The sequence below is a fragment of the Bombina bombina genome, chromosome 5, assembly GCF_027579735.1.
Source record: "Bombina bombina isolate aBomBom1 chromosome 5, aBomBom1.pri, whole genome shotgun sequence".
Classification (NCBI taxonomy): Eukaryota; Metazoa; Chordata; class Amphibia; order Anura; family Bombinatoridae; genus Bombina; species Bombina bombina.
In genome coordinates, this window is record NC_069503.1 from 1,052,302,080 (window position 1) to 1,052,327,722 (window position 25,643).

At 37.9% G+C, this 25,643-nt stretch overlaps 1 protein-coding gene across 1 annotated transcript in view; it reads left to right on the top strand.

Annotated features, from left to right (window-relative positions):
- The window catches only part of DEPTOR (DEP domain containing MTOR interacting protein), a 293,215-nt gene that overhangs the window by 157,209 nt on the left and 110,363 nt on the right, over window positions 1-25,643 (top strand). Inside the window, 2 exon segments of the mRNA XM_053715320.1 lie at window positions 1,239-1,418; window positions 12,134-12,271. Coding sequence (XP_053571295.1) covers window positions 1,239-1,418; window positions 12,134-12,271 — 318 coding nt within the window.

The window sequence follows — 25,643 nt, forward strand, 5'->3', positions numbered from 1 at the left end:
AAACATTTAAGGAGATGACAGATTATCTTCCTAATTCTTGGTACACCATGAACAAACCTAGCCTTTCTTAAAATATCCCAATCTTATTATGTGTTATGATGAATGCTATAGAATATGAGTGGTCTGAAATGTCAATGACTATTAATCTGAAACTATTTGTCATTCATCTGAGGTTCTGATAGATGAGTTTTGGTATACTAAATTACAGTGAGACAATCCGTAATTATAGACACTTAAGTAAATTCAAATTGTGTCTTTTCCATATAATTTTAGATATAGTGGCATCATCTTTAGGGGGAAAATACAGACAGACTAGTTCTTCATTCACATAAAACAGTGCTGCATAAAATATTTCATGTGTTTGACAAAATTTATATAAAATGGGGAAGCCAGATTATCAAAGAGGTAGACACTTTTTTTTTTAGAAGCCAGAAAAGAGTATGTATAGGATCATTCAAAAATATATCTGCCCAAAGTAAATGTTTAGGAGCGGCAGATGCCATCACAAGTCATAAATGATGGTAATGCAGCTACAGATTTGTTTTTTAACAAGAGTGAGGCCAAAAGGTTTCTAAAGCACACAATACTGGGACCAATACTCTAGTACGTTGTTGTCACTATAGCTATATGGGTTGATGTTTGGCTTCCGTAAGAAGGATGCAAAAGATTGGCTATTGCTCATAACAGGATTGGTCATCATTGCTAACTAGAATGGTGTCATAATAGAGAATGCCCTAAATGTCCTATCTGCTGTATATGCTGTACTTATTCCCCTCTGGAATCACAGGGTTAATAGCAGACACAAGGGAAATTTCCAGCACTCTTTTTGATGCTTTTATTTCTCTAGAATATGCTGTCATGTTTAAAATGAATGGGATGTTTTAAACATCAGAACCTAACAAACATACAATAGTTTTTTTTGGTAGAACCTAAAGGGATGTTAAGATAAAAAAAAGTTTATAAAAAGCGCCATTTAGACATGTAAAATAATATCTTGCATAAACAATTTAAATTTATTTTGATGAGATCAGTAAGAGAATATCTGTGCATAACTATTTCCGATGAACAGATTGCTCACTGGATGATAAAGACAACTCCCACAGTAATATTGGTGAACTTTTTTTCAGTGTACGAATATTACAAAAAAAACAACCTGTAATACACATTAACATGTTTAGATGCAACAACAGCTAAAGTACCTTAATGTGTAATTATATCTATTTTATTCTTTGTTCTAGTGTCTAGCAAGCATCATTTTGTGGACAGTGGTCTCTTGTACCAGTTCCGGTTGAACTTCAGAAGAAGAAGGCGACTTATGGAGCTCCTTACTGAAAAATCCCAGACTGTGCTGGAAAGTCACGACAGTCCCTTCTGTCTGCGCAAGCAAAGCCATGATAAATCTACAAGCTTTCTCTCTGGTAGATCCTCTGTCTGGATTTCACTATATCTTACTATAGAATAGTGGTAATATACATTGTTTTTATCAGCCAACACACCCAAATTGTCTAACACAGAAGCTTACAGTTTGACCTGTTAACACCACTTCACCCATCTGTGTTTTTTTACATGTGCATTAAAGGGGCATTTAACACTTTGAGAAGATAATATAAAATTATAAATCATATATATATAAAAACTCTGTAATATACTTTCAAGTTTTATTTTGTCCCCTTTTCCTGTAATTCCATTCTGAAATTGTCAGCTTATCAGTTCCTGTAAGAAATGAAAGTCCAGAACACTTATTTTCCACACAGCCATTGGCTGCTCACTGTAGTGACCTATTTATAACTGTCCCTAATTGGCCACAGCAGACAAGGTAACCTAAGTTACAATATGGCAGCTCCCATTGTTTTATAGACACTAAGGGGTCAATTTATTATTGGCCCAATTGGGCCAATTCACCCTGTTTCCACGCAAGCCTTTAGGCTCGCTGGAAACAGGAGTCAAGAAGCAGCGGTCTATAGGCCGCTGCTCCTTAACTCATATGCCACCTCTGAGGCTGCGTATAGCAATCGCCCGATCCTATATGATCGGGCTGATTGGGGCGGTATTGCACAAGCAGTTCACTAGAACTGCTTGAGCAATGCTGAATACAGACAGAGTATGCTGTCTGCATTCAGCGATGTCTGGCGGACATGATACGCTACAGCGTATCATGTCCGCCAGACTTTAATAAATTAACACCTTAAACTTTACACTTATTTTGTCACAATATAAACAGCTTCTGAAACTTTAAATAATACATCTACATGTTATTCTCAGACTAATCTTTTCTCTGAATGGGTCATTTGATGTAGCCTTTAGTTAGTCTTTAATGTCCCTTTAAGGCCCTGAGCTGTAATTGCAGGGTCACCAGTGCGAAAATGACATACTCTAATTATATCATATAGCAATTTTTGTACTATAATGTCCTTTAAATATCCTTTTAACAATTGATCTGGTTATACCTAGTTTAACACCTTTCAACCAAAGCCTTGGGTCAGCTATTATTCTGTAAAGGGGCACAAGAAAGTTGTATTACTAAGCTAAAATAATACATATATAACATACATTCATAATTTAGCTTAAAGGGGACATTTATTAACATATGAGTGGACAAAATTTCCAGCTAGGCAATCCGATCTCCATGTGTATTCAAGGCACGGAGCAGCATCCACTGCCGGCACCCTTAAGATGTTACCAATCAATCAACAGCAATGGCTTCTCAATCATATTAGCCTAATCAGTTTAGGATGATTTAATCTGCCACCTTTGAGATGAAGGAGAGGTTACTAAGCAACAGTTTTATGACCATTACTTACCTTGCAGTATACAGACTCACATGAGGGACCCAGCTCCTGAAAGGTCCAAGCTGCTTACACAGTTTGATAAATGAGAAAATGTAAAAACAAACACCTAGATTACGAGTTTTGCGTTAGCCTTAAAAAGCAGCATTGAGAGGTCCCAACGCTGCTTTTTTCCTAACGCTGGTATTACGAGTCTGGCAGGTACAGGTGTACCACTCACTTTTTTTCAGCGACTCGAACATACCGCAAATCCACTTATGTCAATTGCGTATCCTATCTTTTCAATGGGATTTTCCTAACGCTGGTATTACGAGTCTTGGAAAAAGTGATCGGTAGACCCTCTCCTGTCAAGACTGATACCGCATTTAAAAGTCAGTAGTTAAGAGTTTTATGGGCTAACGCCGTAGCATAAAGCTCTTAACTAAAGTGCTAAAAAGTACACTAACACCCATAAACTACCTATTAACCCCTAAACTGAGCCCCCCCCACATCGCAAACACTTAAATAAAAATTTTAACCCCTAATCTGCCGACATCGCCACCACTTTAATAAATACATTAACCCCTAAACCGCCGCACTCCCGCCTCACAAACACTAGTTACATTTTATTAACCCCTAATCTGCCGTCCCTAGCATCGCCGCCACCTAACTACACTTATTAACCCCTAATCTGCCGCCGCCAACGTCGCTGCCACTATAATAAATATATTAACCCCTAAACCTAAGTCTAACCCTAACCCTAACACCCCCTAACTTAAATATAATTTAAAATAATCTAAATAAAATAACTTTAATTACCTAAATTATTCCTATTTAAAACTAAATACTTAGCTATAAAATAAACCCTTAGATAGCTACAATATAACTAATAGTTACATTGTATCTAGCTTAGGGTTTATTTTTATTTTACAGGCAATTTTGTATTTATTTTAACTAGGTGCAATAGTTATTAAATAGTTATTAACTATTTAATAGCTACCTAGCTAAAATAAAGACAAATTTACCTGTAAAATAAAAATAAACCTAAGTTACAATTACACCTAACACTACACTATAATTAAATTAATTTCCTAAACTAACTACAATGAAATACAATGAAATACAATTATCTAAATTACGAGAAAACCCCCCCACTAAATTACACAAAATAATAAAATAATTACAATTTTTTTTAAACTAATTACACCTAATCTAATCCCCCTAATAAAATAAAAGAAGCCCTACCCTATACTAAATTACAAATAGCCCTTAAAAGGGCTTTTTTCGGGGCATTGCCCCAAAGTAATCAGCTCTTTTACCTTTAAAAAAAATACAATACCCCCCCAACATTAAAACCCACCACCCACACACCCAACCCTACTCTAAAACCCACCCAATCCCCCCTTAATAAAACCTAACACTAACCCCTTGAAGATCACCCTACCTTGAGACGTCTTCACCCAACCGGGCAGAAGTGGTCCTCCAGATGGCCAGAAGTCTTCATCCTGTCCCGGCAGAAGAGGTCCTCCAGACGGGCAGAAGTCTTCATCCAGACGGCATCTTCTATCTTCATCCATCCGGAGCGGGTCCATCTTCAAGACATCTGACGCAGAGCATCCTCTTCCTTCCGACGACTAACACTAAATGACGGTACCTTTAAGTGACATCATCCAAGATGGCATCCCTTCAATTCCGATTGGCTGATAGAATTCTATCAGCCAATCGGAATTAAGGTAGAAAAAATCCTATTGGCTGATCCAATCAGCCAATAGGATTGAGCTGTCATTCTATTGGCTGATTGGAACAGCCAATAGAATGTGAGCTCAATCCTATTGGCTGATTGCATTGTCGTCGGAAGGAAGAGGATGCTCCGCATCGGATGTCTTGAAGATGGACCTGCTCTGCTCCGGATGGATGAATATAGAAGATGCCATCTGGATGAAGACTTCTGCCCGGATAGGATGAAGACTTCTGGCCATCTGGAGGACCACTTCTGCCCGGTTGGGTGAAGATGTCTCAAGGTAGGGTGATCTTCAAGGGGTTAGTGTTTTATTAAGGGGGGATTGGGTGGGTTTTAGAGTAGGGTTGGGTGTGTGGGTGGTGGGTTTAGATTATGTGTAATTAGTTTTAAAAAATTGTAATTATTTTATTATTTTCTGTAATTTAGTGTTTGTTTTTTTCGTAATTTAGATAATTGTATTTAATTGTATTTAATTGTAGTTAGATTATGGAATTAATTTAATTATAGTGTAGTGTTAGGTGTAATTGTAACTTAGGTTTATTTTTATTTTACAGGTAAATTTATCTTTATTTTAGCTAGGTAGCTATTAAATAGTTAATAGCTATTTAATAACTATTGTACCTAGTTAAAATAAATACAAAGTTGTCTGTAAAATAAAAATAAACCCTAAGCTAGATACAATGTAACTATTTAGTTATATTGTAGCTATCTTAGGGTTTATTTTATAGGTAAGTATTTAGTTTTAAAAAGGAATAATTTAGGTAATTAAAGTTATTTTATTTAGATTATTTTAAATCATATTTAAGTTAGGGGGTATTAGGGTTAGATTTAGGTTTAGGGGTTAATATACTTTATTATAGTGACGGCGACGGTTGGCGGTGGCAGATTAGGGGTTAATAAGTGTAGTTAGGTGGCGGCGATGTTAGGGACGGCAGATTAGGGGTTAATAATATTTAACTAATGTTTGCGATGCGGGAGTATGGTGGTTTAGGGGTTAATAACTTTATTTTAGTGGCGGCGACGTTGTGGGCGGCAGATTAGGGAGTTAAGAAGTGTAGGTAGGTTGCGGCGACATTGGGGGGGGGGGCAGATTAGGGGTTAATAAGTATAATGTAGGTGGCGGCGGTGTCCAGAGCGGTAGATTTGGGGTTAATAATATAATTGTAGGTGTCGGGGCAGCAGATTAGGGGTTTAATAAGTGTAATATTATGGGTGTGTTTAGACTCTGGTTCATGTTAGGGTGTTAGGTGTAAACATAAATTATCTTTCCCATTGGAATCAATGCGGCTGCGTTAAGAGCTGAACGCTGCTTTTTTGCAGGTGTTAGGTTTTTTTTCAGCCGGTTGATTTCCTATGGGGAAATCGTGCATGAGCACGTTTAGCCAGCTCACCGCTACCGTAAGCAGCGCTGGTATTGAGGTGAGATGTGGAGCTAAATTTTGCTCTTCTCTCACTTTTCTGCGGCTAACGCCGGGTTAAAAAAACCCGGAATACCAACATTACTGTAGGTGAGCGGTGAGCTGAAACTGCTCGTTAGCCCCGCAAGCCTTACCCGACAAAAATTCGTAATCTAGCCGACAGTTTGAAAAACACTGTGCATGGAGGCGCATCCCCTATAAAACCAGTCACAAAGGCACAATCCCTTGTTTGAAGATCTCCTAGGCAGATACATTGTTGCAAAGGAGATTCAGTTATATTAAAAATCCAGTATAAGAAAATATTCCTTTCCATAGTAACTGTAGTCGCCATCTTGATTTAGGAACACACCTAAATGGAAATAGTCCTTTTAACAAACAATAGAAATAAATAATGTCAAATACAATACAACACAAAGTTTAAAAGTTATCATATAACATAAAAATATGATGCCCAGTCTGCCCATCATGACAACATACAATATGCATTCAGACAGATTAGCAGTGGAGTGGATGGAACGGATGCAATAAGGTCTTATAAAAATCCAATTTGAAGAGACTAGCTCTGTTAGTGACAAAGATAACAGTGTAAATGTGACTTAGAATTCAAATATTAAAATAAAAAATAAAGACATGCAGATCCCCTTAGCTGTAAAGTATATCATAATATTCAGCACATATACGTATGTAAATGTGTGTCCTGTCTGCTGTATATAGCCTCTACAAATAGGGATGAATGGAGCTTTAATTAATACTATGGGACTGATTTATCAAGTGTCGGGGCGGACATGATCCGCTGTAGTGAATAATGTCTGCTCGACATCGCTAAATGCCGACAGCATACTCTGTTGGAATTTAACATTGCACAAGCATTTCTAGTGAAATGCTCTGTGCAATGCCGCCTCCTGCACATTTGCGGGCAATCAGACGCTAGCAGGGGGGTGTCAATCATCCCGATCGTATCTGATTGGGATGATTGCTCTCTGCTGCCTCAGAGGTGGCGGATATGTAAGAAACAGCGGTCTAAAGACCGCTGCTTCTTAACTCATGTTTCCAGCGAGGCTGACGGCTCTCGTGAAAACTACTGCATTCGGCAGCTTGATAATTTGGCTCCTATGTATGATAGTCAACCTCTACAATGTCCTCTGTAAGACACTTCAGAGTGTTTTTCACAAGATAACAGACTGTTTCCAAAACTGTTTGAGGTGTTGAATTTAAAAAGTAAAAAAAAGTGTTGAAAAGCCACTGAAAAAATTGATTGTGATTGGCAGAGAACTTTTCAGCCTCATAGGAAAAATAGGCTTTTAGCGAGAGCGGGAAAGAGCTGATAACAGGGATTGTGATGATGTTGAATCGAAAAGTAGCCTTTTAGGCCAGAAAAAAAGCCAAAAGGCCTCAGACGATAAATTGTGATGGCGGCCTAAGTTATTTAAACTCCCAATTTGTACAAATTGTTTCTGTGTCTGCAGTTTATCAGAAGACACAAAAGGCACTTACATTTATTTCTGGCTAAGCACTTAAGGCAGAAAACACGTTCTACTTGAATTCTTTCTCTACATATACTTTACAGAGAATGAGGGTATTTTTTTAATGGAAAATTGTTGATTGATCATTCCATCTATGTCCACTTAAATTCAGAAATGCACATAGCTCAGAATATTCTTGGTATCCCAATAGGGCCTGAGCTTTTATTAGTGCTGCTTCTGTTAGTTGGATGCTGTCGGACATTAATGTACACTCTGAAATTAATTATCATGAGCATGAAAACACAGCAATTTAGTGGGGGGGGGGTTTCTCCATAGGAAGTTTTAAGTAAAAACAGTTTTTAAATTAAAAAAAGAAAGAAAAAAAAAGAAATGCATATCTGTGCACAATGGATACTCCAGTATAATGCTCACTGGTGATACTGGGTGTAGAGTGGAAAATCTGCCCACATTTTGGGTTTATTTTTACCAATAGGAAACACATGGTGAAATTAAAAACCCAATATAACAAAAAACGGTACAGGGTTTTGCATATCACACTTTTCTTGCCAGCATTCACTTTATATTTCTTCATAAGTCATCATTATGTGTCATTGAATGTGATTAGTGATTATTAATGTTGTGTTGTTTTAATATTGAATGCTGCTATAGTTTGCATTGTAGATGTGTTCTATAAAGTCAAATAACTGCCATGATATTCTGAGAAGACAAGTAATTATATTTATATTTATGCCATTTCATGTGTGCATATTTAATGGGATCTACTAGTGGAATTAAATCTCGGATTAGGATATTTTTTCTAACAAATGCTTGTCTCAATTCTAGCCTTGCTGAATTCTGTTTGTTAGCTGTTTTTCTGGACACACTGAATTCAATAGCCAAAGGCACTTGATAAATGGAAAGAGTGGCCTTTTTTATGGTTTGTGAGAGTTTCAAACAATTTGGGAAAATTCTGTTATCTCTTTATTTCATACTTGTTTTTTTAGATTGTAAATTAGAGTAATTTTTTTTTTACAATGGGGATCTTTATCTGGAATTGTATCTTCATGATCGGTATTTAACTATTTGCCATTCCTTGCAGTTTATTGGCAACTGAGATTGAGCAAGTCCCAAAAATTGTGTTTTGCATAATCACAAGTTAAAATATCTAGAATCTTGTGTTGCCATCTTAATGCAGTATGGACACAGCTAAAGCTTGTTCTGTATAGTGTAGTTTTGACAATATTCCTAAACTGTCACCACTAGTGGTTTCCTGATTATGAGAACTGTTAACTGTTCATCCTGTTATAGATGAGAACAGTTGCAGTCACTTTGTTATGGAAATTAAATACCCTTAGTGTACTTCTTGATTTTAGATGAAAATATTGCCAAAAAAATTAAATATGAAATATATATATATATAAATATATTTATATATATATATATACAGGTGGCCCTCGTTTTTACAACAGTTCAATTTACACCGTTTCAGAATAACAACCTTTTTTCCAGTGATGTGACTGCTATTGAAAAGCATTGAGAAGCAGTGCATTTATTAAAATAGCCAGTAGGTGGAGCTGTCCGCTTGTGTTGCAGCAAAGCCAAGCAAGCTGAAATTTATCAGTTTAACCAGACTTGAGCTATCGAGCAGATTTCAAAGGAACAAGATCTTCCTGTCTATAAATCAGTCAAGATTGGAATGCATAGAAAGAACTGTTTGCAGAAAAATGCAAGTGAAGTCTGTGTTGTGTGATTATTTTATTAGGTTTATAATGCTGTTTAGCATTTAAAGTCTTCATTTCAAATCTTAAAAATAATGTATTAGGGGTTACTTACTGACAATTTTGAGAGGGGCCTGGAACCTATCTCCCTCACTTCCATATGACTTACATTATAAACTGGGTTTCAATTTACAACGGTTTCGATTTACAACCATTCCTTCTGAAACTACCCCGGCATAAACTGAGGGCTACCTGTATAAAAATAAGCAAACATGCCCAGTGTACCCATCATGCCTAAATACAACAACATTCATATTGTTTAATACTTACATAAATACCACTCTATTTGCAAAGCACACACACTGGGGGGTAGTTATCAAGCCGTCTACTTTCTGGCTTAGCCGGCCCAATACGCCCGCCTAAGCTCGCCTCACATCGCCGCCGCGGACCTGAAAAAATACGCCTAAGTTATCAAATAAAGCTGTCAAAAAGCCGCGGGGTGATGAGCAACGGACTGTGACAGTTATCACTCATCCGATCTCGCTGCCCCTTTCGGCTTTTTCCAGCTTTATTGCTAGCTGTCACTAAGCACTCACACTAAACTACACTGTTCTATCCCTATACGGCGCCCCCCGGAGCCTCCCGCAACTAAATAAACTTACTAAACCCCTAAACCGCCGCTCCTAGGACCCTGCCGCAAGTCTTATAAATGTAATTAACCCCTAAACCGCCGCTCCTAGACCCTGCCGCAACTCTTATAAATGTATTAACCCCTAAACCACCGCTCCCGGACACCGCTGCCACCTACAGTATACCTAGTAACCCCTATCCTGGCCCCCCCCCCCCTAACACCGTCGCCCTCGATTATAAAGTGATTAACCCCTATCCTGCTGAATCCCGAACCTTCTCCGCAACTAAATAAATAGTTTAACCCCTAAACCGCCGCTCCCTGAACCCGCCGCAACCTATATTAACCTATTAACCCCCTATCCTGCCCCCCACACCGTCGTCAACTATTAATAAATTTATTAACCCCTTAATCTGCCTCCCCTACACCGCTCGCCCCCTATAATAAATTTATTAACCCCTATCCTGCCCCCCACTACGCGCCGCCGCCACTGTAATAAAATTATTAACCCCTAAACCTAAGTCTAACCCTAACCCTAACGCCCCCCCCTAACTTAAATATTAATTAAATAAATCTAAATAATATTTTTATTATTAACTAAATGAATCTATTTTAAAACTAAATACTTACCTATAAAATAAACCCTAATATAGCTACAATATAAATAATAATTATATTATAGCTATCTTAGGTACAATAGCTATTAAATAGTTATTAACTATCATCAGCCAATCAGATTGAGCTCGCATTCTATTGGCTGATCGGAACCAGCCAATAGAATGCGAGCTCAATCTGATTGGCTGATTCCATCAGCCAATCAGATTTTTCTTACCTTAATTCCGATTGGCTGATAGAATCCTATCAGCCAATCGGAATTGAGGGGACGCCATCTGGATGACGTCCCTTAAAGGAGCCTTCATTCATCGTAGTCCGTCGGTGAAGAAGGAGGTTCCGCGTTGGCGGAAGGAAGATTCAAGACTCCGGCGGATCGATGCTTACGTCACAAAATTCTACTTTTGCCGGTCTTGAGTCTTTGATAACTAAGGCGTATCAGCCTCGCCACAAATACGCTGCGGAATTCCAGCGTATTTGAGGTTGACGGCTTGATAACTAGGCCCCACTGACTCCATAAACCACTATAACCCATTTTATTTCTTTTATATCGACAAGCCATTCACTGATGTTATCTGTGCCATAATGGGGAAATGGAGGTTTAGTTTTGTGGGAGTTATAAACCTTGACTGTTTGGCTCAGAAATATTTAAGTCATTTTGATTAAATAAATAAATAAATAAATAATGACTGATCCTTTTTTTTATATTAAGAACTTCAGAAAGATTAAAATCTACCTCTGTTTGTTGAATCCCCAACAAATGCATTAAACACTTTGTTAAAAGGCCCTGAGCAGGACACAGATGCTGATTGGCAGATATATACTTATGACACTCATGACTGGCTCATAAGTAATTTCCTGTTAAAGAGCATCAAAATACTGGGGCTCCTCAATGAATTCTAACTATTTGTTTAATACATTTGTGTTAAACTCATTGGCCTGATTACGAGTAGCCCGCTAACTGTTTTGCGGGAGTGATATCAGGTTTATTGCGACTGCTTGCACGCGTCGGAAAAGAAGTGGTCGTATACAAGTTGAAAGTAGATGCAAACGTGTCAGCGCAGTCATGATTTACACTAGAATGATTTCCGCAACCTCAGAGCTCTGGTTAACTGTTATGTACAACAAAAAAGTGTCACAAAACACATCAAAAATATATTTAAAAGTACAATTACACTCATAATAACACTTTCTGCAAAAAATTATATTAAAAAGAAAAATTGCACAAGAAAAGTTATAAGGGGTCAAAGATATGAGGTATCAGGTGTTACATACTATATATATATATATGTAATGTGTATATACATTTTACAAAAAAACATCAGATATATGAAGAAATAGATATTTATAAATAAATAGAACATATTCTGCTATGTGAAGTACATTGGAATGTGAGATATTAATATTTTCATGTTGAGTTAGCGCACTTGAGAAAATGCGATAGGGTTTGTGTGCGAGTAGGGTTTTTTCCCCACTTTTCTTGCTCCATTGAAGTCTATGGGGGGATAAGTTAACACAGTCACAATATTCAAACGTTGCCTTTTTGTGCGTGTTGGGTTAGCACGCAAGCGAAAACTTTTTACTTTCAACTTGTAATACACGTTAAATAGCGCTCTACTCGTCATCTAGCCCCATAGGTAAATGCAAACATCTATGTAATAATAATATGCACTGACGTTGTAGAGTATTTTATTATTGCTCTATTAAGTACCTTAAATGTATGAAAAACATATTTAATATATTACCATTAAATATTAAACTTTAATTTCTTATTTTTATGTTATGCAGTAAGTCCATCCAAGGAGATTAAGATTGTATCAGCTGTGAGAAGAAGCAGCATGAGTAGCATTGGAAGTAGTGGATACTTCAGCAGTAGTCCCACACTCAGTAGTAGCCCACCAGTTGTACTCTGCAATCCAAAGTCTGGTAAGTGTCCCTTATGGGTAAGTGTTCTTCCTTAAAGGGACATGAAACCAAAACATTTTCTTTTATGATTCTGATATAGCATACAATTTTCAAAAAGTTTTCAATTTACTTCTATTATCAAATTAGCCAAATTAGCTAGTTATTCTTTGTTGAAGAGATATCTAGATAGGTAGCGTACACATGTCTGGAGCACTAAATAACAGGAAATAGTGCTGCTATCTAGTGGTCTTGCTAATGTATAACATTGTTGCAAAACTGCTGCAATTTAGTACTGCAAACACACGCACGCTCCTAAACCTAACTTCCTGCTTTTCAACAAAGGATAACTAAAAAAACAAAGAAAATTTGATAATAGATGTAAATTGGAAAGTTGTTTAAAATTGTATGTTCTATCTGAATCATGAAAGAAAATGTTGGGGTTTATGTCTCTTTAAATATATATAGTATTATTATATTTTACAGTTTCACACTCGTCTGGTAGCATGGATATGCCAGTATGATAGCTGCCCATTGGCAAACTTACAAGCTGATAACTGATCTTAGTATGTTAAAGATGTGTTTTATGAGGAATAATGAATGGAGCAGAGGAGGATGAAATCTAAGTTTCTTCATATCTTCTCAGACACTAACAATATCCCCTTTGTCTCTGATGAATAATGATGCAGCATTGAGCAGGACTTTTTAAAGGGACAGTCAAGTCCAAAAAAATCTTTAATGATTTAAATAGGGCATGCAATTTTAAACAACTTCCCAATTTACTTTTATCACCAATTTTGCTTTATACTCTTGGTATTCTTAGTTGAAAGCTAAAACTAGGAGGTTCATATGCTAATTTCTTAGACCTTGAAGACTGCCTCTAATCTGAATACATTTTGACCACTAGAGGGCATTAGTTCACATGTTTCATATAGATAACTTTGAGCTAATGCACGTAAAGTGACCTAGGACTGAGCACTGATTGGCTAAACTGCATGTCTGTCAAAAGAACTGAAATAAGGGGCAGTACGCAGAAGCTTAGATACAAGATAATTACAGAGGTAAAAAGTATATTAATATAACTGTGTTGGTTGTGCAAAACTGGGGAATGGGTAATAAAGGGATTATCTTTCTTTTAAAACAACAAAAATTCTGGTGTTGACTGTCCCTTTAAGTAGCTTAAAAGTAATAGGTAATAGTGGCTGATTTATGAATAATACACACATGAAAATGAGAAAATAAAAGAAGTGCCTGGTTTAATATTCAAAATTTAAAAAATTAAAAAAACAGGCCCACAAAGTAGAAACAGTTCCTACTGTGGGTTTTCTTTTGTGATTTGGATAGAACATAAATTTTTAAACAACTTTCCAATTTACTTATATTATCAAATTTGCTTCATTATCTTGTTATCCTTTGCTGAAGGAACATCATTGCACTTCTGGCAGCTAGCTGAACACATCTAGTTAGCCAATCAAAAGAGACAAATGTGTGCAGGCACCAATCAGCAGCTAGCTCCCACTGGTGTAGGATATGTGCATATTATTTTTCAACAAGGGATACCAAAAGAACGAAGCACATTTGAAAATAAAAGTGAATTTAAATGTGTCTTAAAAATACATGCTCTATCTGAATCATGCAAGTTTAATTTTGACTTTCCTACCCCTTTAAGTGATATTGCGCAGGTGTGTACTTACTTCTGTAGTATACTGCTGTTTGTAATTATGCATATAACATAGAGACATCCATTGAGTGAGTGAGTGAGTGAGTGAGTGTGCATGCGCACTTGCATGCTGTTGAAATCTGCAGAGTGTTTGTCACCCCTTACCTGGATTAGTGGATGCTGCAAATCTCTAAATAATATCATGGTATTAATAATTTATTCATAAATTACTTTACTTATAATATACTTTGTATATTGTATAGAGATTCTTTGCCTTCCTGTTTAACATTCACACACATATACTGTATGTATATATATATATATGTCCCTTAAAAATTTGACAAGAAAACTATAAAATCATATGAGTTTGAAACAGAGTGATTGCTTATTGATATATTTGCATTTTCCCACAAAATAGATCTGAGTGTAAGAACAATGATCTGTTTATTATAGAAAGCTCTGTTTTGTATATGATGCTTATTTGGCATTAATGTTGTAAGTGCTTGATTTTCATATCTCCGTTCCTAATGAGATTCATAATCTCTTGATACAGTTTTTTAATACTGCAATATTTCTAATAAAATAGTACCCAATAGTTTTACTATGATATAGCTGCATGCTATTCTGATATTAAATACTTTTTCCATCTAAAGGGGAGGAGAGTCCACGGCTTCATTCATTACTTTTGGGAAATTCAGAAACTGGCCACCAGGAGGAGGCAAAGACACCCCAGCTAAAGGCTTAAATACCTCCCCCACTCCCCTCATCCCCCAGTCATTCTTTGCCTTTCGTCACAGGAGGATGGCAGAGAAGTGCCGAAGATTTGGAGTAGTCTCTTATGGAGGGTAGTACTCTTCGGAATGGGACTGGAGTTTTAAGTAGTCCTGTCAGCCTCTCAGTGAGAGCCTGGGTGAAAGTTAGAGTCCGGAGATGCAGGGAGAGTCTTTCTGCGAAACCATCCCGACTCATATTAACAGCTCCACAAGCAATCAGCGTTGACAAGTTTTGCTGCCTGCTTTCTGCACTCAAGCCCATGTCAGGAGCGATGCTTCTACCTGTCACACTTGAAGGGCCGTGTTCCTGTTCCACGGCATAGATTCTGGTAAGATTGTTTCATTTTTTATACATAATGATAACAAGAAGACAGGGTCACAGTGTGACGCCTTTTATTTTATGGAATCAAGGGTTAATATTCCTGGTAAGGGTAATATTGAACAGGGGAGAGGTTATACATGCGTTATGTGCGAGATGAGGCTCTGGCAATGGTGGAACTTTCAGATTGACTTCTGGGAGTATTCGCGTGGCCGTTTTGGTGCGTTTTCTCCTTAGTGCAGGTGCGGTCCTGTGAGGCATCTCATGTGACCGGGCGTGGCTATCTCCATTTCCTCTGTTGATCAGTGGCGCAGGAGACAAAGCGGTTTCTGTAGTCGGGTCATAGGAGGTGGTGAGTGCCCGGCCATTGAAGGTTATAAAGGTGCCTGTTTATTAAACTAATCTAGTCCATAATAAAGGGTCAAGCTATGGAGGACTCTGACACGTTAGAGGGTACTCCCTCTTTCACAAAGTCTCATTCCTGTATTTATTGTGAGGAGGTTTTTGTAGATCAGCCTGCTCTACTATGTTCCACATACCTTGATAAAGTTGCGACATCTAAGACTAAAGGGATGTCTAGTACTACTGAGCTGTCCACCTCTGAGGGTTCTCCGTCCCGTGAGGTGTGTTCCCTACTTTCACCTCCGAGTGCACATGCAGCGCCCTAGGGTCCAATCATTACTCCTACGGGAGAGATTCATTGGCCGTCAGATTTTGCAGATCAACTGCAAATGGCGGTATTGAAATTGAGCCTTGCCTTACCACGTTCTGCTAAGCGCAAGCGTAGGGTGTATTATGGTGGCCTGGCCCAGGGGTTGTCTACGCCTATGGAAATACCAGAGGCATTATACGATGACGAGGCCCACTCCGACTCTTCGGAGGAGGCTCCTTCTAAGTCGGAGTCCGTGTCATCTCAACTTCCGGCTGCGGAGGAGCCTGACTTTAGGTTTAGGATGGAGAATTTGCGCATTTTGCTGAAGCAAGTGCTTGCTACACTGGAGGTTTCGGAACCGAAGCTTCCCAGAGGAACCTTCGATTCCTAAACTTGATAAGGTATACGAGGACAGGGTGGTTCCTCAGACCTTCCCGGTTCCTGTTAAGATGGCTAATATTATTAAGAATGAATGGGAGTGATTAGGATCTTCCTTTTCCCCTTCTTCTTCCTTTAAGAAACTGTTCCCTGTTTTGGACTCTCAGCTAAGGTGGATGGTGCTATTTCCACGCTCGCAAAGTGCATGATTATTCCTCTTGAGGATAGTTCATCTTTTAAAGAGCCCATGGATGAAAAGTTGGAAAACGTGTTAAGAAAAATCAAAAACAAAAGAGGCCTGTTTTAAATATTGCTCTAGTAAGTTGTATTACTAGTGTGTGCTATTTGTGACAATAAAACTGTTTACCTTGAGTCGGAGGTGCGCTGTCTTCCCTCTTCTGTTAAGAAAAATGTTTCAGCACACAGGGTTTGTTTTTCAACTAGCAGCGGCTGGAGCCACGGTTGCCAGAGCTGCAACAATATTGGTGTGAATCCCTGTGTGATATGGTCGAGAGGGAGACTTTCATCGACGAGATACAGGATAAGATTAAGGCGCTGAAGGTTGCCAATTCTTTCATTTGTGACGCCAATGTGCAAATTATTCACCATTTTAGCTTGCAGGGCTGTGTGGCTAAAGTCTTGATCTGCGGACATGTCCTTTAAGTCGAGGCTGTTGTCCCTGCCTTTTCAAGGAAAGATCCTGTTCGGTCCAGGATTGGATTCGATCATACCCACGGTTATGGGAGGCAAGGGATCTTTCCTACCACAGGATAAGAAGCCTAAGCCTTAAGGATCTCCCTTTCATGTGGACAAGGCCCAGAACAAGCAGCCCACTGCGAAAGCGGATCAGTCCAAGGGAACTTGGAAGCTTGGTACAAGTCCAAGCAGAACAAGAAGCCAGCTGAGACAAAATTGGCATGAAGGGGTGGCCCCCGACCGGTCTCCAGACCAAGTAGGGGGCAGGTTGTCTCTCTTCTCCGAAGCCTGGTTGCAGGATGTTCAGGACCCTTGGGTTCTCGAGGTTGTCGCCCAGGGTTACAGGATAGGGTTCACATCCCATCCGCCCGAGGGCAGATTCCTCCTGTCAAACCTGTCTTCAAAACCAGAAAAGAAAGAGGCCTTTCTGGAATGTGTGAGGGATCTCTCCTCTCTATGTGTTATATTACCAGTACCCCAAGCAGAAAGGGGTCTAGGGTACTATTCAAATCTCTTTGTGGTTCCAAAGATGAGGGCACGTTTTGCCCGGTTCTGGACCTAAAGTGTTTAAACAAGTTTCTGGCTGTTCCCTCATTCAAAATGGAAACGATCAGATCTATTCTGCCCCTAGTTCAAGAGGGGCAGTTTATGACGACAATAGACCCTGGTTGCTTACTTTATTTATCAGAGGGGTACGAGGAGCTCCCTAGCAATGAGGGAGGTGTCTTGGATTTTGGATTGGGTGGAATCCCACAGCTGCTCACTCTCAGCGATCCACATTCCAGGTGTAGACAACTGGGAGGCGGACTTTCTCAGCAGGCAATCCTTCCTCCGGGGGAATGGTCTCTTCTACCCCAAGTGTTTGCGAAGATTTGTCTCAGATGGGGAACACCGGAGATAGATCTCATGACTCAATTGCAAGCTACCCCGATACGGATCGAGGTCAAGGGATCTCCAGGCAGAGCTGATAGATGCCTTAGTGGTGCCTTGGGGATTCAGCCTAGCTTACATTTTTCCACTGTTACCACTTCTACCTTGTATAGTGGAAGCATCAAGCAGGAGCGAGCTTCTGCCATCCTGATTGCTCAAGCATGGCCGCGGAGGACGTGGTTTGCGGATCTGGTGGGGATGTCATCCTTTTCACCATGGAGGTTACCCTGTTGCAGGGATCTGCTGGAACAGGGTCCCTTTTAACATCAAAATCTCACTTCTCTGAGGCTGACTGCGTGGAGATTGAATGCCTAGTCTTAGCCAAGAGAGGTTTTTCTGAGAGTGTGATTGACACTCTAGTTCAGGAAGCCAATCACTCGTTGCATCTACCATAAGGTGTGGAGGACTTACTTTTCCTGGTGTGAGAAGCATGGATATCCTTGGCACAAGGTGAAGGTATCCAGGATTCTGTCCTTTCTCCAAGAAGATTTGGAGAAGGGTCTTGCCGCCAGATTTCGGTATTATCAGTCTTGTTGCACAGGAGACTCGCTGAGCTTCCTGACATTCAATCTTTTGTTCAGGCTCTGTCTAGAATCAGGCCTGTGTTTAGGCAGTCTGCTTCCCCATGGAGCTTAAACTTGGTCCTTAAGGTATTGCAGAGGGTTCCGTTTGAGCCTATGCATGCTATTGACATTAAGATTCTGTCTTGGAAGGTTCTCTACCTGTTGGCTACTGCATTGGCACACAGAGTATCTGAGCTAGCTGCCTTGCAATTCGAGCCTCCTTATTTGGTTTTTCATGTGGATAAGGCTGTTCTTCGCACCGGTCTGGGGTTTCTTCCCAAGGTGGTGTGTACCCGTAACATCGATCAGGAAATAATTGTTCCTTCTTTGTGTCCTGACCCTTCTTCTTCTAAGGAGAGGTTACTCCATAATCTGGATGTGGTTCGTGCCTTGAAGTTCTATCTTCAGGCTACAAAGGATATTAGACAGTCTACATCTCTTTTTGTGGTGTATTCCGGGAAGCTCAAGGGGCAGAGGGCCTCTTCTACTTCTTTGTCCTTTTGGTTGAGGAACTTGATTCACTTGGCCTATGAGACAGCAGGACTTTAGCCTCCTCAGAGGATCATGGCTAATTCAACTAGAGCTGTGGCTTCATCTTAGACCTTCAAGAATGAGGCCTCTATGGAGCAGATTTGTAAGGCGGCTACCTGGTCCTCCTTACACACTTTCACAAAGTTTTACAAATTTGACGTTTTTGCTTTTGCGGGAGCTGCTTTTGGGAGAAAGGTTTTAGAGGCTGTGGTGCCCTCAGATTGGGGCCCACCTTTTTACCCTCCCGGTTTCATTCAGTGTCCTCTAAAGCTTGGGAATATGTTTCCCAAAAGTAATGAATGAAGCCGTGGACTTTCCTCCCCTTTAGATGGAAAACATAAATTATGCTTACCTGATAATTTTATTTCCATTGTGGGAAGAAGAGTCCATTTTTCTTCTGGCACCATTTATACCCTGATACTTCTCCTACTGTTCCTTGTTCCCTTGGCAGGATGACTGGGGGATGAGGGGAGTGTGGGAGGTATTTAAAGGGACACTGAACCCAAATGTTTTCATTCTTGATTCAGATAGAGCATGCAATTTTAAGAAACTTTCTAATTTACTCCTATTATCAATTTTTTCTTCGTTCTCTTGCTATCTTTATTTGAAAAAGAAGGCATCTAAGCTTTTTTTGGTTGAGTACACTGGACAGCACTTTTCTATTGGTGGATGAATTTATCCACCAATCAGCAAGAACAACCCAGGTTTTTCACCAAAAATGGGCCGGCATCTAAACTTACATTATCGCATTTCAAATAAAGATACCAAGAGAATGAAGAACATTTGATAATAGGAGTAAATTAGAAAGTTGCTTAAAATTTCATGTTCTATCTGAATCACGAAATAAAAAATTTGGGTTCAGTGTCCCTTTAAGCCTTTGGCTGGGGTGTCTTTGCCTCCTCCTGGTGGCCAGGTTCTGTATTTCCCAAAAGTAATGAATGAAGCCGTGGACTCTTCTCCCCACGATGGAAATAAAATTATCAGGTAAGCATAATTTATGTTTTTAGTCACAGAGAAAACAAACATACACAGAAAACAATACCTCAGCACTTGATATAAGGATTTTTTTAAATTTATTTATTTATCTATTTATTTATTTGTAGTAAAGTATTCAACTACTTTTTCCCCCAAAAGCCACCAAGTATTTATTCCTTTATTCATTTTCCAACTGTAGTGGGTTGGAATGAATCCCTGAACTTAAAGGAATATTAAACCCAAAAGTTTTCTTTCATGATTCAGATAGAACATGACATTTTAAACAATCTTCAAATGTCCTTTTATTTTCTTTGTTCCTTTGGTATCTTTTATTGAAAAGCAAAGACATATGCTTAAAGGGCCATTAAACCCAAAAACTTTCTTTCACGATTCAGATAGAGAATACAATTTTAAACAACATTCCAATTTACTTCTATTATCTAATTTGCAGCAATCTTTAGATATCCTTTGTTAAAGAAATAGCAATGCACATTGGTGAGCCAATCACATGAGGCATCTATGTGCAGCCACCAATCAGAAGCTACTGAGCCTATCTAGATATACTTTTCAGGAAAGAATATCAAGAGAATGAAGTAAATTAGATAATTGAAGTAAATTAGAAAGTTGTGTAAAATGGTATTCTCTATATAAATCATGAAAGATAAAATTTGGGTTTAATATCCCTTTAAGAGCAGGCCTCTTTCAGGAGCACTATATGGCAGCGGTTTTGCATGAATGTTATTCATTTGCAAGAGCACTAGATGGCAGCACTATTTCCTGCCATGTAGTGTTCTAGATGCTACCTAGGTATCTTGTCAACACAGAAAATCATTGGAGAAAGCAAAATGTATAATGAAAGTAAATTGGAAACCTTCTAAAATGATATGCTCTGTCTGAATCACAAAAGACATTTTTGGGGTTTCATATCCCTTTAAAGTGAAGTGATTTGTAATTTCTGTTAAAGTATTATGCCTACATAATATATCCATAAGAATAAAGTTAGAGGTTCTAAGTCCTTAAAGGGACAGTAAACACTTTGTAATTACAAGACACGTCGGTTGTCATCCTATAAACATTTTAAAAACAAGGTAAGATCTTATTTTCCGACAATTGTTTTTCAGTAGCTAAACTCCACCTACCATTTGCCTCATCTGTGGGAGCCAATCCAGGCTTGAGTCTGCAGAGAACTAGGCTATCTATACAAAGCAATGCTTTGCCGTTCTTATGTGTTAAAGCCAATAAGGGAAAGCTATGTAGCAGGGTTAGGTTTGATAAGTCTACTGAGTGCCTTTTCAGTTCTAAGAATTAGAAAAGCCACAATTATCAGAGCTACATTAAATGAACAGGGTACAAAATAAATAATAAAAGTATATTGCAAAGTTGTTGTTTTTTTCCTGTGCATAACTAAATCTTTTTGATTAAAATATTAAGGTGTTTACTGTCTCTTTAAAAATGGAGATGGGGTGTTAACATTGTGGATCAAAGCTCAAGGGGGGTTTTGGGGGATATCAAGATTTTTAGCAATGTGTTTTTCATTTTCTTATTAAATCCGTTTGTGTCTCGTATCTCTCTCCATGTCCTACTTGAGTAAAAGATATGTAAGAATATGTCTGCCTTGCAAATCTATGGCAGTTGACGACTATTGCCGCTATAGTGATTGGTTTCTACACCACCCAAAAAAAAGATTAAATATAGACATGTACTGCCAATTAAAAATGACCATTTGCTCTGTAATTTTGCATCAATTTGTGCTAATAAACACAATTTCAGATGTTTATAAGTAAAGCAATTTTATTTAAAATGCTAATTAATAATTAAAGCATTCTGGTTTAAAGTGATGGTTTATTATTCTTGCTAATGGATTCCATTATCCTAGATCAAACTAAACTGGCACTGCTATGTATTTATTTTTATTTGTATTACTTATATTTTGTAAAAACAATATATTTTTGTTGTAGCCTTATAATCTGTTTCCTTAGCCTCCCCTTCCATTTTCCGTTTTGCAGTTTAGAGTTGTATAGAGCATTCCCACAGTACGGAAACCACTTATGCGCAGATCTACTGCACAGCTTCAACCAAGTAAATAATTGATCACTAGATTCACTGTTTACTCAGTGTGACAACACTGCAAGCAAGCTCTTGTCCTCTTGTCCCCTATTAATAAATGAGCATGTATCCAAGTATATAGTGAATTGGAAAATAAGCTCTAATTCACTGTTTACTTGTACGCCATGAGGATTCCCCTGTTGGTGCATGCTGTGCATGTGCAAAACACTCATGCACATGCAGACCTAGACCTGTAGGGCAAGACACCTGATTGGGTGACTGGGTAAAAGTAATAAGGCCCCTAAACTGTGAGACACTCCTGCATTTTGTAAGCAATGAGCTTGCGGCAATGTTTAGGATTGGTTTGCTGTTGAAACATCAGAGGAAGTAAAAAATAGTATAACAATGGTGGCACTGTGCACAACTGCAATCTATTTAAGGTTTAGATTTTATATATATATATTTATATATATATATATATATATACATATATACACTATATATATAATGTAACTTGTAGGCATTTTTAGAAAGAGATACAGATAGTTGCACATGTCTAAGTACTAATGATTAAGAAAATGTGTTCTCTCTAACTTTACTTTAAAGAGTGTGTAATTTTAAATAACTTGCTAATTTACTGCTATTATCTAATTTGCTTAATTTTCTTGATATCCTTTGCTGAAAAGCATATCTAGATAGGCTCAGTAGCTGCTGATTGGTGGCTGCACATAGATACCTTGTGTGATTGGCTCACCCATGTGCATTGCTATTTCTTCACAAAGGATATCTAAAGAATGAAGCAAATTAGATAATAGAAGTAAATTGGAATGTTGTTTAAAATTGTATTCTCTACCTGAATAAAAAAAAAGAACATTTTGGGTTTAGTGTCCCTTTAATGAGCAGATTATGACTGTGCATGTACAAATATGCTATTTATTCTAAACACACTTAATCATGATTGTGACTACAACAAGGTGGTTGCTACCCTATTGCAATAATGTAATCATACAACTTATTAATCTGGTAATAAATGTTTACTCTGCTTCTTTATCTGTTTTGGGGGTTCTTGAATTCCTTCATAACAGCCTTTGGGAGTAGCTATTGGTGCCTTGAAAATGTAGATTCTGCTTATTAAGATTTTGCTACAGTTGAGGCTAACAATTATTTTATGCATTCTGCATCTGGAAATGTATTCTTTTTTATTACATTTTCATTTTAGTTTGTGGTGTCTCTATTAAATATATATAATTATGTTGTCTTTTAATGATTTTTGCTTTTGCCTCTATCTACAACCAGAAGGATGGTTCTGTCTTGAACTGTGCTTTGAGCTTTGATTTTTTTTTCTTGTAAGGATAAAGTAGTATTTAATTTAATTGATAGCTCATTGGCCCAACAAGTCTGCTCAATAATTCCTAAAAGTATAAACTTAACTAGTTTATAGTATAGCCTTATGCTTATCCCAGGCATTCTTGAAGTCCCCAACAGTGACCAAATATAAAGTGATACATATAAGAATATAGCACTGGAATTTGACCAGTATAAGAGGTGAAGAGTCAAGGTAGCTCAGCAATGTCCAATAAATGATCAGTTTGGAACTATGGAGCAGTCTGCCCCCACTCACTTCTCTTTGTCTTTGATGAGTAAAGTCAATAATCTTAAAACTTGCTGAATGTGTCCAAAACATCAACCAAGAGTGATGAAAACTTTCAACAATACAACTTCCAGGATTAGGTGAAAAGCAAACAAATAAAAGTGTGGCAAACTACTGGGAAACAAGGTTTATGAGGGAAAACTTTCAGATGTTTCTGAAACAGGACGTTTTTTTTTCAGATGGGTATCAGATTACAGATGAGCTGGAAGCCAGACTAGACATTCAGGTTGTGGAAACAGAAATAAAGAAGAGAGTTTCCAAAAGTATTGCACAGTGTATGTATGGCTCGTCTGGACTAGGGGGCCAATTATCTAACAGTCTTTGGGCTGGCCGCTCATCAGTCCTATTTCCCTGGTGGAATTATCTAAAGACACTTTTTACCCTGAAAACAGGGTGTCTCGCTAAGGGGCGCATACTGCATTTTTTCATGGGAAAGAGATGCATAAAAAAGTGCACAATTAAAATCTTAACATTTATACAAAATGAATAATTTAACCATTCACACAAAAAACATAGGAACATATTGTATTGTTACAGGTGCATCAGAAATTGTTCACTAAAAATTGTATTTTATCAAAAATAAAAAAAATGGTATGTAAATTATACAGGAAAAAAATTGTGTTAAATATTCACAGCGTAAATCGTAATTTAAGTACACTGGAAGTGGAAAAAACACATTCGGCTAGATTACCAGTTGTGCGTTAGGGTTAAAAAGTAGCGTTGAGAGGTCCCAACGCTGCTTTTTAATGCCCGCTGGTATTACGAGACTTGAAATGACAGGCTCACCGCTCACTTTTTTGGCCAGACTCGGAAATACCGCAAATCCACTTACGCCAATTGCGTATCCTATATTTTCAATGGGACTTGTATAGCGCTGGTATTATGAGTCTGACAAAAAGTGAGCAGTACACCCTCTCCTGTCAAGACTGATACCGCATTTGCACAGTGTAAGTCAGTAGTTAAGAGTTTTACACTACAAAGCCGTTGCATAAAACTCTTAACTAAAGTGCTTAAAAGTACACTAACAACCATAAACTACCTATTAACCCCTAAACCGAGTCCCCCCACATCGCAAACACTAAAATAAATTTTTTAACCCCTAATCTGATGAACCGGACATCGCCGCCACTATAATAAATATATTAAGCCCTTAACCGCCGCACTCCCGCATCGTAAACACTATTTAAATATTATTAACCTCTAATCTGCTGTCCCTAACATCGCCACCACCTACCTACGTTTATTAACCCCTAATCTGCCGACCCCAACGTCGCCGCCACTATAATAAAGTTATTAACCCCTAAAACGAAGTCTAACCCTAAACCTAACACCCCCTAACGGAAATATAATTTTAATAAATCTAAATAAAATTACTATCATTAACTAAATTATTCCTATTTAAAACTAAATACACCTGTAAAATAAACACTAAGATCTAGTTTAGGGTTTATTTTTATTTTACAGGCAACTTTGTATTTATTTTAACTAGGTGAAATAGTTATTAAATAGTTACTAACTATTTAATAGCTACCTAGCTAAAATAAAGACAAATTTACCTGTAAAATAAAACCTAACCTATGTTACAATTACACATAACACTACACTATAATTAAATTAATTACCTAAACTAAATACAATTTAAAAAAATTATCTAAAGTACGAAAAAAACCTACTAAATTACAGAAAATAATAAAATAATTACAAGAATTTTAAACTAATTACACCTAATCTAATCCCCCTAATAAAATAAAAAAGAAACAGAAAACGGGTTGCACACTACTGGGTTAATAAATTGAATCACTCAAGAACAGGTGCTTCCTAGAAGAGTACATATGAAACAACATAGAAAAGAAAGTGGGACTTCCACAATAAGAAATTCTCAAAAGTCTAGGTAAATCCAGCACAACTGTAAAATTAAATAAATACACAAAAGCCTATATGTCAAAAACGATATAAATATTTATTAAATTAAATTAACTGTATGCACAAAACACACATTCACATTCATACAGTGGATCCCGCACAAAAAAAGTGGTATAAAGTACTGGCCAAAAATTATCTGGTGCACCAGGGAAAATAGACAAAAGATAGTCCATTTAAGAATTGCAAATATTTTTGCAAATATTTTGTAATCCAACAGGTGCAGCGTTAATGCAAAATGAATGCAGTTATACAGCCCCCGGTGTATAGAGACCAGTCACTTCAGACTTTAACCCCAAATG